The sequence below is a fragment of the Lissotriton vulgaris genome, chromosome 3_2 (assembly GCF_964263255.1).
Source record: "Lissotriton vulgaris chromosome 3_2, aLisVul1.2, whole genome shotgun sequence".
NCBI classification, from domain to species: Eukaryota; Metazoa; Chordata; class Amphibia; order Caudata; family Salamandridae; genus Lissotriton; species Lissotriton vulgaris.
This window is the reverse complement of record NC_141690.1, coordinates 262,304,498-262,318,919: the sequence shown is the minus strand read 5'-3', so window position 1 is coordinate 262,318,919 and position 14,422 is coordinate 262,304,498. Positions and strand designations below refer to the sequence as shown.

At 42.7% G+C, this 14,422-nt stretch overlaps 1 protein-coding gene across 1 annotated transcript in view; it reads right to left on the bottom strand.

Moving 5' to 3' along the window:
• Positions 1–3,687, bottom strand: part of LOC147725643 (plasma kallikrein-like) — a 147,076-nt gene extending 143,389 nt beyond the window's left edge. The window contains exons 1-2 of the mRNA XM_086964473.1: positions 3,531–3,687; positions 1,258–1,405 (exon numbers count right to left, since the gene is read on the bottom strand). Of these exons, the coding sequence (XP_086820599.1) occupies positions 1,258–1,405; positions 3,531–3,687 (305 nt within the window). The remainder of the gene's footprint in view (positions 1–1,257; positions 1,406–3,530) is intronic.
• Positions 3,688–14,422: the final 10,735 nt, after the last annotated feature.

Here is a 14,422-nt window from a genome sequence, read left to right as displayed (position 1 = left end):
CGCACTAGACAGAGAGTTGTTAATCACCTGTCTTAGAGGTGACAAGAACAAAGGTAGCGATTGCATAAACTGGTCAGGCTTGAGAGGATCGGAAGGGGAGCCGGATTTGATCTTGGAACACACTAACCGTAGCTCCTCCAAGGAGACCTGCGGAAATGAATCCAACGTATGAGCAGGGGTCGGACCCAGGACAGCGTCAGAGCTCCAAGCAGTTTGAGTGAAGGACAGATAAATGTTATCCAGTTTTACAACAAAGAAAGTAGCCAGAGCCTCACATTGCTCATTAGAGGAAATAGGGAGCACTGCCGGGACCCTTTGCTGTTTTAGACTTTTCAATATAGAGAAGATAGTTTTTGAGGGGTTGCCACTACTCCTAATTTCCCCGGCAAAATTGGATACAGCATCCACCATATCAATGATTCTGGCCCACATTCCTCTGGTGTCTCATTCATCAACTCCGGTAAACTCATTTTCTAAGATTCTGTATTCTCTTCTTCCAGGCATTTCAAGCAGTGTTTATTCAATAGTTCTGCTGTTGGTGCTTCGTGAAGTGAGTGGTCAATAGTTTGTGCGGTTTGAGGAGTGTCTTTCGCAGGGGGAGCAGCAGATATTGTTGGTGAGTAGATTTGGGACAGGTGGATGTTGACAGACATGTCCATCAATGTCGAAGGATACTTCTGCTGTCGGAAACCCCATCCACTACTGCTGTTCTCTGTCATGAGGGACCCTTTCTCCCACTTTAACGGTGGACAACTCTACATTTGGAGGCAGATGTCTACAATACCTGCATTGACTGATTGATGTCCTACAATAGAGGATGAGGGACCTACAACCAATGACTGATGTTCAGCCAACAGACCTTCCTCCATCCATGACGGAAGGCGGCCCTGTAGGTCAAGCTCTAGATATGGAGGACAGATAACCGCCCGTCTGACAGATGGATCAGATCTGCCGCTACGGTCCTTTCCGCCAAGCTCTAACTCTTCCGCCAAGGCCCTAAGTTTTTTTGAGTCCCTGGGATATATGTGCACGGACTCAAGCAGCCTGGTGCTTTGTGGAGTAAACATTACCTTCTCTTTTTAAATTGTATTTATGTGACAGTTATTTTACATTATGTGATGAGAAGATGTTTTGTTTGTAATGAAAATGTCTTTTTCTTGGTGATATAAGATGTTGTGTTTGCAATGATTTTAATGAATCAAGCAATAACGATTAGTATTACAATGTTACCTTCTGTAGGTTTTGTTTCACACTCACCCAGTTCCGGAAGTGTTAGTGTAAGAAAAGAGCTGGCAGTCCAAGGAGTCGGTGCACAGGTCCTGGCAGGCTGTGGCATTATCTGCTGGGAGTTTCTTCAAATCATTTCCGGTGAAATTCAGGTTCGAAAACAGTTTCGGGAAACAACCTTGAAAAGAAAAAAGGAAACACTTTAGCAATGTCAGGCATACACAAACCAGTGTTTAAATTCTATTCTTCATTAGATTCCATGAGAAAAAATCTATATACCACCCTGCCCTGTCTGCAGAAGGGTGCAGGGTGGCACATCTGAAATTGGTCATTTGCCCAGGTCACGTTGTTTTTGCCCATCTTCTGCTGGTCAGTTCTTTTCGCGGTGCCGGGTGTGTCAATAAACCACAGACCCACGAGAATAATCTCACGAGCTGTTGAAATCTGGATTTATCGATATTCTTGACGCACTGTCAAAAGCTGGTGCCTTGGGAGGGGGCAGCAGCCGTCCCTGGGAGGCCGCCTACCCCTCCTGCCCAGAGCCGTCATTAAGAGAGTGGAAGTTGTCTGTCACTCATCAAGAGCTTCCCGATGGCTTCTGACAGCTTCCGGCAGTCGATTGGCATTAAGTGCTTTGAAACTACTGCAGTAAATGGCACGGAAGGGGAAGAAAAAAAGGTAAATATTGACACTGATTATTTTGATTTTGGCTGAAATGTTCCTTGTGTTTGGTTACTCAGAAGATTCTGAATGCTGATTGCCAAATCTGGAGAGGACGTTTCCCTAGGGGCAGAACACAACAAACGTTTGAGAACTTATCAGAAACATGTTCACATTTTTGGGCATTTCACAGGTGAAAATTCAGTTCTGAACATGCTCATTTCGTCTTTTTAGGTCGAGCATCAGTGCGCATGCGCTGCTGCAAGACCTGTTGCATTCATTGAAACCACATCATTCCCGCCTGCTGTTTATCATTCATTCACCCCTGTGTCGCTCTTCTTTGCTGGCTGCTCACTGGTTTCACATTTTTAAGGGTGTGCGTGAAACTCCGCTCCGCTGGCGGAGTTCACAGAGCGTTTGTAACTCCGCGCTCCGCTTGGAACGCGAAGTTCAGCAAAACCTCCGTCATCTGCAAAGTGGAGGAGTTTACCAGCGCACAACCTTCGACAACTGCATTGGTCATTAGCATTACTGGGCAGGCGATTTTCACAGTACAATGCCCACACCACACATACTATAGTTGACCCCAAAAAGCCACTTCCTCTGGCCGTTTCAAGAAAAGGCTATTATGAGTGGCCTCTCAGTCTCCAGCATCCTCCCACCAGGATTGTACAAATGTAATCATTTCATACTACGTTTGCCACGGATTAACAAGGCGTGCTCTGACTGAGATGCTGTGATGGAGCAGGAATGCGGAGTCATCATGTCACTCAGAGAGCCCAGGATCTTGCCTTCAAACAGTCTCTTCTGCTCTGCATATGGCAGCCGCCTCCCCTCCCACATTCAGCCCTCTCACCCCTTGATTGCATATTCAACAGATGGAAGCGCCGAAAGAGTTATGCACCTCTAAGGTAGTTGTTGCAGTCCCGCACGGTGCAAAGCTCTCCAAGACTTTAGTACCCCAAACAGCACCAGGAAAAGATAGAAACAGACCATTAAAAGGAAGAAAGAGGGTGAAAAAAGGCCCTCCGACTACACCGTAGCAAACTTTGACTCAAGAAGGAAACTTGAGGTACTTTGCAGAGTTTCCATTTTCTCCTCCCCTAGCAGGTTTAGGCTGACCTTGTCAAGGCAACTGAAGTCGCCTTTTTGTAATGAAATAAAATCAAAGATTGCTTCTGATAGATTCCATAATCAAATGTAATCAGTATATGGCTTGTTTTTTGGGCTTTATGAATATCTCCCATCATTAGCAAGGCAGCCGGCACTTTGAGAACACACAACAGGGCTTTTAAAACTCTTGAGGAGAGCTCTTTTTGACTGTCTGTAGGGCTGGGACAGAGTCACATCAGAAGAATGCAGGTCAGTGCCTCTAAAACTCCAGCACAGCAAAGAGCTCCTGATTGTCTTTAGGCCTGGAGAAGAGTCACATCAGAAGAACACACGTCAGTGCCTCAAGCTCTGGCACAACATCATGTCAGGCCGAGACCTTGGATAAACACAGACCGATGCCACACAGACAGGCCGGGGGCAGAGTCAAATGTGAAGCAAACACACTCCAATGCTTCTTGAATGCTGGTGGGGCTGAGTCAAATGATAGACAGAAGCCTGTCATGCGATTGGACTTGCCCAGACACTCCTACCTTGTGGATCCCTGATTTCCCTAAAAGCCAGTCCACCCTGACCCATGGCTGATGCCACAGACCTGAGATACTCAAGGAGCCACATGCTGGTGATGTACAGGGCTACCAGCACCAGGGTGAGCAGGAGAAAGACCTGGAGAGACTCTGGAAGCCACATTGAGATTCCTGCCTCTCCGTAGTTCCAGGTGATTGATGCCCCTCCCCCGTAGTGGAGACTGAATGGTGGACACGGTGAAAGCGAACATGGCGAACATGGCAAAAGTTGGCAGCAGTAAATGCTAAACAATCTCTGCCTTTGTCATTTGTCAAAGGTTAACAAGCACCGGAAACGCTCAGGAACGCTCAGGAACGGACCGGCGAGTCAGCACTGAATCAGGCTTGGGCTGCTCTGGGCTCCAGCAAGGATGTGCTGAAGGAGGAATGCGGGAGTGGACATCCTGGTGAAAGGCAAGGCGCGCGGCTCCTCCACACTGGCTGGTGGCTGGAGATCAGCGCAACTTCATTAATTAAGGCAGCACAGAGCTCCAGTAAGAGCGTTGTGTGCTGAATACGAAGGGAGAGAGCAGCGCGGGAAAGGCAAGGTGCAGCAGTTTGTGGATTTCCAGCAGGGGAGGAAGGAGCAATGCCTCAGGAAACTATTGGACTCCCTCTGGTAAATTAAGGGTTACCGTGCCTACCTCCGGATTCCCGTATTTATGTTCTGTATATAAAACTGCAAAGAGAAAGGCATAGATGCCCCTCAGGAAACTGTTCAAAGACTCAATTAAAAGCAAATGCAGTAAGGGGAGACGAGGTATTCGCTCTGTAGGGGTTGTACCTGTTGCTTTCAGGATGAAAGCGCTGTGGTAAAAACTAAAAGAAAGGAAAAGCAATTTTGAGAGTGGATGCCAAGATTTGCCTAAATTGTCCAATTGGCCCAAATTTTGTGAACCCAAGATTTGAAATTGGATGCTGGTTGCATCACAAACTCGGCAAAATTAGGGGGAAAAACGAGGGGAGCAAGGTGGTAAAAAAGGAATGAAAAAATGGCTATTCTATAGCAAAATCCGTGGGAGTCAAGACTCAGGATACTTGCTACGTAACCCCCAGGAGTCAAGAAATCTCAGCAAGATGGGGAGACATTTGAAACATGTAAATGCAGTAGCTAAAGTAGAGGCGACCACTGGGCTGAAAGCAAAGAAACGTCTAATGCAAGCAAAAGAGACAGTTTCTCTGATTAAGGCACTAAAAACAGTAAATCTATCAGGCATAAATTCAAGTTTTGAGAGCTCCGGAGGAAGATCTAACTGGACCTCAGTCCAAGCTACATCCATAAGGAGACAATCCTATTCAGGTAATGAAAGGATCAAACATTGTAGAGATGGGCATACTGAAGAACTAAATCTTGGGGTAACAAAATTGGAGCTGAAGAGTATAAAGAATTCCCACTGTTTACAAAAAAGCATACTCAGCTACCAGCTGCTCAAGATTTGGTACACTCAAATTCAGGCGTGGTAGCTACGCCAGCAGAAAAGGAAGAAGTAACAGCTATTAATTCTTTGGAGAGGTTACACATATCCCCACTTTCTCAGGGGATGGTTCAAGATTCAACCCCAATGGTGGTTATGCATTCGGGGGAAGATTGCTCGCCGGATTGCCAGGCAGGTTCACTGGCTCCATCTCTCCTTCCTCTGCTTTCTGATCAATTCCCACCCGCTGACATTTTAAAACAGAACCTACCGAGATGCCTGCAGTCTCAGGAAACATCCCAGGAAATTTCTAGAGCATCAATGGAGCAGGATCTGGAACGGCTAGGTCAAATAGCCAGTCCCCAGAATAAAAAGCTACAAGATGACCCTGGATCTTTTACCAGTGGATTCAACACGCAACAGCTGGAAATTAAAACTCTATGTAATCTTATATTACATGAGATTTGGAAGGTGAAAAAATCTCAGGAAACTGAGATAGATGCTCTCAATCTCCGTCTGGCAAAAATCGAAGAATCAGTTGCAGGTATCCCCGCAAGATTTCTGAAAGCTGAATCAAGGATACACCAACTGGAGGACCAGATGGGTTCCATGATCCAGAAAATCAACATGGTGATGGCAGATAAAACTGCCCTTAAGAACAAGCTCGAAGAATTAGAAAATCATTCACAGCGATCTAATCTTCGGATTGTTGGGGTATCTGAGGAGATGGAGGGAACTAACAGTCTTCTGTGGGCAGACTCTTTTATCAAGCAAATGGTGATTCCGGATTTTACAGGAGACTTAACATTAACTAGGGCCCATTAGGTTCCTGTCCACTCCATTCCTAATTCAAAGTTCCCCCATACAATTTTGGTTAACTTTGCTGATTTTAGAGTAAAAGGGAATATTTTGACAAAAGCAATTCAGCAGAGGCAGTTTACCATTAACGAGGGGACCAAATGTCGGATCTTCCCATTTATATCTGCGGTAGCGGCTCACAGACGTAAAGAGTTTGTGAAGCTCCTATATTTATTCGAAGCACAGGGAGATCAGGCATCCATCGCGCAACAATCCAAACCCAGGGAAATTTCACATGGTTTCTCGTATTGAGGAGGCTCAGGACTTGTTGAAAGAGATTTCCACTGCATAATGATTTTGGGAGTAGTAGTACTTGTGTTCTTTTTTCCTCTTCCTCTTCCTCTCTTTACTTTTCTTTTTTCTTTACGATTAGCAGGGATACTGCAGATTGAATTTGTTGGTATTTCTGATTATTGGAACTTTTTGATCGGTGGATCTTCACTGTCGGGGTGGGGATGATCACCTTGGGTGCAGGTCCAGGGCACCCCATAGTGCTGAGGGGGGGTGAGATGAACTACCACTTTGTGCATGCAAATGCACAGCATGCATATTTAACTTTGCAGCGGGTGCTGCTTAAAACAGCACCCGCCGCAATGTTAAATATAGGGGCTGTGACCGCCAGGGTGGTGGTCACATCCTAATACCACCGGAGGGACCGCCGCTGCCCCTGCGGACGGTCCCTCCACCTCGGGGGTGGCGGACGGACGCAGGTCCGTCCGCCATCCTAATAGGCACCTTAGATCGGACGTTAGCTGAATTCAGCCAATTCAAAGTTTTTGGCGGATACAAAATTAATCAAAATAAAACTGAGATTTTAATGCTGAATTCAGATATGGATTTTTTCTCCCTGTGAGTTTGAGAAAACAGGCTCTTAAATCAGATCCAATACGATATCTAGGAACCTTTGTCACGAGCCAGTATGGTCAGTTATTCAAATTGAATTCTGAGGCAACTCGCAGAAAGATCGAGAAACTATTGGACAACTGGTCTTGCCCCCACTAACGTTGATTGGCTGTGTTGCACTTATTAAAATGTCTATACTCCCTCTTTTAATTTTTCTATTTTCTAATATACCTATTAAGATTAATACTAGCCATTTTAAAGGGCTTGAATCAACGATCAGATCGTTTGTTTGGAATAAGAAGACTTCTAGAGTCAAACTCCCAGTGATACAACTTGATATAAAGCAAGGTGGACTGGCTTTACCGCATATTAAAACTTATTATGAGGCAGCAATTTTGGATTTAACTTCATGTTTACTGGTCTAGGACAGTACGATCAGATTGTTTTTTTATAGATAGGATGATTCGAGAAGCCGACTCGCAGACCCCAACATTTCTCAAAACTTCAAAGCTCCCAAAGAAAACTAAATATAAATCTCTTTTCGAGTTTTCTAGTAGATTACAGTTTTTTAAAACAAGTGGCTCTTCTGGGTTTCATACTTTAAAATTAAGTTAGTGTAAAAGCTTGGGTCTTCATTTTCACTCTAGCCATTTTAAGAGTTGGCAGGATTGTGGGTTAAAAACATTGGGACATTTTAATATTCAGGAAAGAGTGATCACTTGGCAGGAAGTACTGACTAGGTGTCGGGATAGCATTAAACCTGTCTTTTTTGAATACCTTCAAATAGTACATTTTATGAAGAAAAAAAACTAACCTTTTATCCTGTGGTACGCCCACCAAATTGGCGACTGCGTTATTTGTCACTAACGTTAGCGGGGTGGGCAATTGGTATCGGCTATTGCGCACCCAATACGAAACACCATTGGTCGAGAACTTTTGGGAGAAAGTAACACAGGAAACCCAATTCTCCTATTCTAGTTTGGAGTGGCAGGCCTTATCCATTACAAGTAGTATGGCCTTAAGAGCAGCCAATTTCAAAAGAATGGTGTTCCTGTCTCGCTGGTTGGCCTATTTTACCCCTAAGGTGTTGAATAAAACCTATCCCAAGGTGAAAAATAAAGGGCATATTACCAAGAACCTTGTTAAAATTATCGCCGTTTTAGCAGCAGGAAACTGCTGCTAAAATGGCGATAATGAGCTTGCTAATATGCGTTATAGAATTCCAATAGAAGCCCAGGTTAGATGTCCTCCACATCTAACATGGGCTTCTATTAGAACTCTATACCGCATATTAGCAAGCCCATTATCGCCATTTTAGCGGCAGTTTCCTGCTGCAAAAACAGCGATAATTTTAACGAGGTTCTTGCTAATATACCCCTTAGTGTTTTCGTTGCTTGGCAGATGGTGAGGCAGGATGTCAACATACTTTCTTCACCTGTTCAAAATGAGAGATGTTCTGGGATAAGATTTTTGTAGCTATAAGCAGGGCATTCCAGAAATCACTTGATCCAAAAGCAGAGGTAGGCCTCTTCGGTAAAACAAGCAGAGAGATTGAGCTGTCAAAATCTGAAGGGACTTTTTTAGCGATTACGACGCTGGCTGTTCGCTCCGTAGTTCAACAGAACTGGAGATCGACAGAAGCGCCTTCATATGAGAAATGGCCTAATAAGATGAAGCATTCCAGGACCTTTGAGGATGCTTTTGCAATGCGTGTCGGGGCAACTAAAAAAGTTTACTGCGACTTGGCAATACTTAGTGGCTATAGAAATGTAAATCAGGCTGTTCTTATGCACTTTTGTACTTTTGCACTTGTGCACTTTTCCACTTTAGCACTCTTGCACTTTCGAAACCCTAAAGATTTTATTCTAGGCAACCACTTGGGTATTGAGGAGAGAATGGAGCTAAAATAATACTAAACTAAAGGCAAATATGGGATGAGAACTGTGGGTTAGTTAAGGATTTGAATCAGTTCTATGAACTTGCATATGAATTTTTTTTGGTTTAAACATATATTGTATTAATGTAATTGCAAAAAATATGCTCATGTAAGTTTAAACCTGGCTTTTAAGTAGTTGATGTGATTTTTATGCTAGACTTACTGTAATTCTAATATGTTTTTGTTTATTTGAATTTTATCCTTTTTGCTCTGCTCAATAAAATTACATTAAAAAAAACAGAGAGAGACTCTGGAAGCCCATGGTGGAGCAGGGCATCACCTCCCGTTGGCCTCACACCCAGGTACTGAGTGAGCTGGGAACCCTGGGATCTGCTGCTGCTGCGCGCCCGGACTCCAGCCTTGTGCAAAAGGCACAGGCAGAGTCATTCAGCAGAGATAAACAGCAGAGGTGATGGGTAAGCTCATCAGCACCCACCACTGAGTGTGCTATTAGGGATTAAGTACTTGGAGTAATGGGATGATCAATAAGTAATTGAAACATTCAAATTGGCAGCTCTTGGTTGTTTAATAATATATACCAAGATGATAAAAAATGTATTTATTTAAAACATTAGCTGATACCTACCGAAATAATACAATTTTTAAATGCACAGTTTTTCTACTGTACGTGTCCAACGGAAAGTGCGTCATATTTAAGCCGAGATACTGTGAAAGTTATTTTGAGACCTCAGCTACTTCTGTTTGTTCCAAACCTGACCCTTGATGGCACTGTTTAAGTATTTTTTTCTACAAAACTTGATTCAGAAAACGCACAATTCTGCCCACTTCCGTTGTTCTACGTTAAGGCATTTAAAGGTGAAATTGTTTACAGGGTACGGTGTCAATTGCCCAAAAAGGACTTTATGATGCTGATGTCTAAAAGTGCCAGTTTACCACAAGGCAGCAGTGAGTGCCTCTAGAGATTGGTACGCTATAAAGTGTAGGCCAGTCCAGACCCACAAGGTAAAATAGCTTTGTGGATGCATAACTCTTGGAAATACAATATAGTACAATCTGTGCTCTGCCCACTCGCGGAACTCCGTAGAATCTCGCTGAGTTTTTGGTAACTTCGCGTAATTCCAATGAGGTAAAACCCGCAAGCTCCACCTAGGCTTAGTTTAAATAGCCAACACAACACTTCCAGTGAAGGCTAAAAGCACCAGTAAAGTATATGTTCCTTACGCTGTGGTTCTTCATCTATTGTGAAGGTGAACTCATTAGGTCGAGCCTAGACAGCGCTTGCGTTGTCTGCAAGACATGCTGTATTGTATTCTATGTGTATTAGAAAATTAACTGCTTCCTATTGGCTGTTAGCTGTGCCATTAAAAAATGTAGCCTTTGTATTGGTTTTGGGTTGTAAAAGTCACTCCCATCTCTCCTTCTGGCGATTTCACTTAGTGAGTATTTAGTTTCGCCATCACGCTGTGTAGTGTGTGATGGCCCCTGTTTACAGAGACGTGCATCTGTTAGCAATTATCCTTATCAAACTGCAGTTTTACTTCCATTCTGACCTAATGAAGCTCTGTGGCTTTGTTTCTGTTTCAGCCTGCATCCGTTAGCAATTATCCTTATCTTACCTGCAGTTTCACTTCAATTCAGACCTAAAAAAGCCCTGTGCCTTTGTTTATGTTTTAAGTTACATCTGTCATGAATTATCCTGATGGTAACTGAAGTATGACTTTTATTCCAACAGTCAAATGTAAAAATGATATTAAAAACCATGTTAATTTTACTAATATTAAACATTGCGTGTTATTAATGAAATAATAGGGTAGAGCGTTTTCTAGTTTCATTTTCTGTTGAAGTTGTTGGGGTTTGTTTTCCGTTTTATAAGCGGACATGGGCAGAGATGCTGGAGTCATATAGGTGTGGCTGGAAGTAAATTGCAGTGCATATGCACTTGTTTCCGCCCCAACTTTTTAGAGCTAATGATGATGAGCACCGGCAGGACCAGGGCCAATTAAAACTAGTGTTATTAAAAAATATGCTGGAGCACTCTTAGTTTCTTTTTCTGTTGACGTTGTCGAGGTTTGTTTTCCATTTTGCCAACGGACATGGGCAGAGATGCTGGAGTCATGTAAGGTGTGGCTGGAAGTAATTTGCAGTGCATATGCACTTTTTAGAGCTAACAATGGTAAGCACCAGCAGCACCCGGGCCAATCAAAGCTGGTGTTATTAAAAAATATGTTAGAGCATTTTTTGTTTCTTTTTCTGTTAACGTTGTTGGGGTTTGTTTTCCGTTTTGCCAGCGGACATGGGCAGAGATGCTGGAGTCATGTAAGGTGTGGCTGGAAGTAATTTGTAGTGCACATGCACTTGTTGCCGCACCAGCTTTTTATGCTATGTTATGTTGTTATGTTAATATGATTTTTAAAGCACACGAATACCCGAAGGTGTCTTGGCGCTGGACCCAAGTAGCCATGACAGAAGGAGAAGAAAAGAGCATAGATTCAATGGATTTAATTAAACAACCAGGTTTTCAGACTTTTTCTGAAGGTAATGAGGGAGTTGACTGCTCAAATATCAACTGGGAGAGTGTTCCAGAGTTTAGCTATACTGTAGCTTATACTTCTGGATCCCCAGTTTGTCGTACGAATTTTAGGTACCAGCATCAACCTGGCGTTGTGAACAAACATTTTAGTGGCTCAGGCCCAATATTGTTCAAAGCCTTGTACGCAAGGCAAAGTACTTTAAACTTGATACGCTGAGTTACTGGTAACCAGTGGAGTTTCCGCATGTCATCTGAAACAGATTGATATTTTGGTACATCCAGCAAAAGCCTAACAGTAGCATTCTGTACCATTTGTAGTTTTTTCAAATGTTGCTTCTGTAACCCAGGATAAAGGCCATTGCAATAATCTAATTTCGATAGCACTAACATTGTTACCACCATCCTCCTAAGGTCTGAAGGGATGAAGGGTATAATCTTCCTCAGTTTTCTTATCAGGTAAAAAGCAGCTGACACGGTTGCGTTAGTTTGATGAGAAAAGGTAAGTTTGTAATCGATCAACACCCCGAGATTCTTTGCCTTTTCTACCGGCTTCGGGAGTTCACCGATATACACCGGCCACCATAAGTCATCCCATGTGGCTCGGAGGTTGCCAAAGATAACTACCTCAGTTTTATCTGAGTTCAGTTTAAGGCAATGTCTGACTTCCCTCAAACAATTCTGTAATTGTGAAGCCGGTGGAGCTTGATCTTTATGCACCTCTACGACAATCTGAGTGTCATCGGCATATGATGTCAGATTGAAGCCGAATTTCTTACCCAAAGGGGCCAATTCAGAAACATATATGTTAAACAAAGATGGGCTTAACGATGACCCCTGAGGGACCCCACAGGGGAGTACGTAAGGGGCAGCTTGAAACTGATCTAGGGTTACAGTCTGTTTCCTATTTTTTTTTAATGATGCTATTAAAGAGAGAGCTGACTTCTCTACTCCTATTTTTCCCAGACGCTGTATCAGTGTGTCATGATGCACAGTATCAGAGGCAGCCGACAAATCGAGGAGAATCCCTGGTAGCCTTGATTAGTGCCGTTTCCGTACAATGTCCTGAACGGAATCCAAATTGAGAGGTGTCAAGTAGTTCCTTTTCTTGAATGAACTGTGTAAGTTGGTTGTTCATTATTTTTTCAGCTATTTTCTCCAGGAAAGGTAGCCTAGCAATTGGCCGATAATTGTTTGTTACATTTATATCCAGGTTTGCCTTCTTTATCAAAGGGAGAATGGCTGCGTCCTTCCAAATAGCCGGGAATGAGCCTGATAGGAACATATTATTGAAAATATTAGTCAGTATAAGACTCACCTCCTTTTCTATGCTTTTTAATACTACAGGGGGGATCCAACGGGGAGCCTGATTTTATTTCTTGAATACATTTTTCCACAAGCTCACTATGCACCTGTGCGAATTTAAAAACATCATTCTCTTCACTTTTGGAGTTAGGTGAAAATATGATTGGTAGTTTGGGGATGGTGGAAAAATTGTTATAAATGTCATAAACGTTATTCCTGAAAGTAGTTGCAATGTTAATGCAAAGAACTGGACTGCTTCCCACTATTGATTTATTTGATATGACCGTTAGTTTTTCCACCACCCCAAATAATTCTTTAGTTGAATTTTTGGCTTGTTCAATTTGTTAGGTAAAGTAAGTAGTTTTTTCCTTAATCATAAGGGATTTGTAATTGTCTAGTGCATATTTGTAACTATTTTTATCTTCATCCTCATATTTTATTCTCCAGTGCCTTTCTAACCTTCGGCAATTTTGTTTTTCTAGTCTCAGAGCTTCAGTGAACTTTGGAGCAGACGGTCGTGTGCGATTCCTGTTATTTTTCTCCGTTGGTACTATAGCCTTGAAGGCAATATTTATTTTAATTGGTATATTCCCCTGCAGCCTGATTTACTTGAATATTCATAGTTGGCCGTGTCTGTTCAAATTGAAATTTTAATGTGCTTTTGTCTATCTTATTCCATGCTTTGTACGTGTTTTGCTGCATTTTATCAACCCGAGCTTCAGGGACAGTTTGAGTTTGAGCTGGGTTGTCAAAGGTGATTAAGAAATGTTCTGACCAAACGATAGGTAAACTTTCCTTCACTGTTAGACCTAGTACTGAGGAAAATACCCCATCGAGAGCATGGCCAACCTCATGAGTGGGCCTGTTTACTATCTGTGTCAAACCCAACATAGTCAAGGTTTCTATTAGAGTAGTTGTGTCCTTATCTGACATCGTCTTAAGATGTAAATTAAAATCGCCCAAGCTGGTGAATGTCTTTGTAGTGAGACATGATTCTAAAAGTAAATCTAATTTCACAGTAAAACTAGCTCTTGACCCGGGAGGGCGGTATACCAATGTGCCCTTAAAGGTATTTCTGGGATTCAGTTCTATTTGAAAATTGAGCCTCTCATACTGAGTGTCTGATGCTGGTGAAAAGTACCTTTAAAGTGATCACGGTAAATTACTGCTAGTCCTCCACCTCTCTTAATATGTCTATCCAATCTAGATTAGACAAATCCCTGAGGGACAGCCACCACGAAATCTGGGTCTGATGTTGGATCTGCCCATGTTTCTGTGAGAAATAGCACATCCAATTTATGTTGTAAAATAATGTCTGCTATTTCATATTTATGTTTCCCCAGTGACCTAACATTAATCAGGCCACAGTGTGTTTCTGTGCTTTTTTTCGTACTGATTTGCTTATCTTTTAGAGTTAACAATGGTGAGCACTGGAAGGACCTGGGCCAATTAATGCGGGTGTTATTAAATAAATGTGTTAGAGCATTTTTAGTTTCCTTTTCTGTTCACGTTGTTGGGGTTTGTTTTACATTTTGCCAGCGGACATAGGCAGTGATGCCGGAGTCATGTAAGGTGTGGCTGGAAGTAAATCGCAGTGCATGTGCACTTTTTAGAGCTGAAAATGGTGATCACCGTCAGGATCCGGGCCAATTAAAGCTGGTGTTATTTAAAAAAAAGCACCTCTGATGTTTTGGAGAAGCTCGAAAGGTAGTAAATCTATGTCTGACTTAACTTGAACCTACCCACAAGGTGCTGAGTAACATTTCTTGTGTGTTTTTAATAGAGGTCTTCTTGAAGGCCCAAGCACCCGCATAAACTCTCATGAGGACTTTTTTTAACTTTTTCAATTTAGCAGTCTGCCATCTTGTATTTCCATTTTCAATTTCCTCAACCTTGTCACATTTGGGTCTACACCTTAAGCCATTGGATTTTATCTGCTTTCCTGGCCAACCAGCCCATCCAAACCATTGCTTCACTCTGCATACTGTCAAATGCAAGGCATTTGTTATTTGTG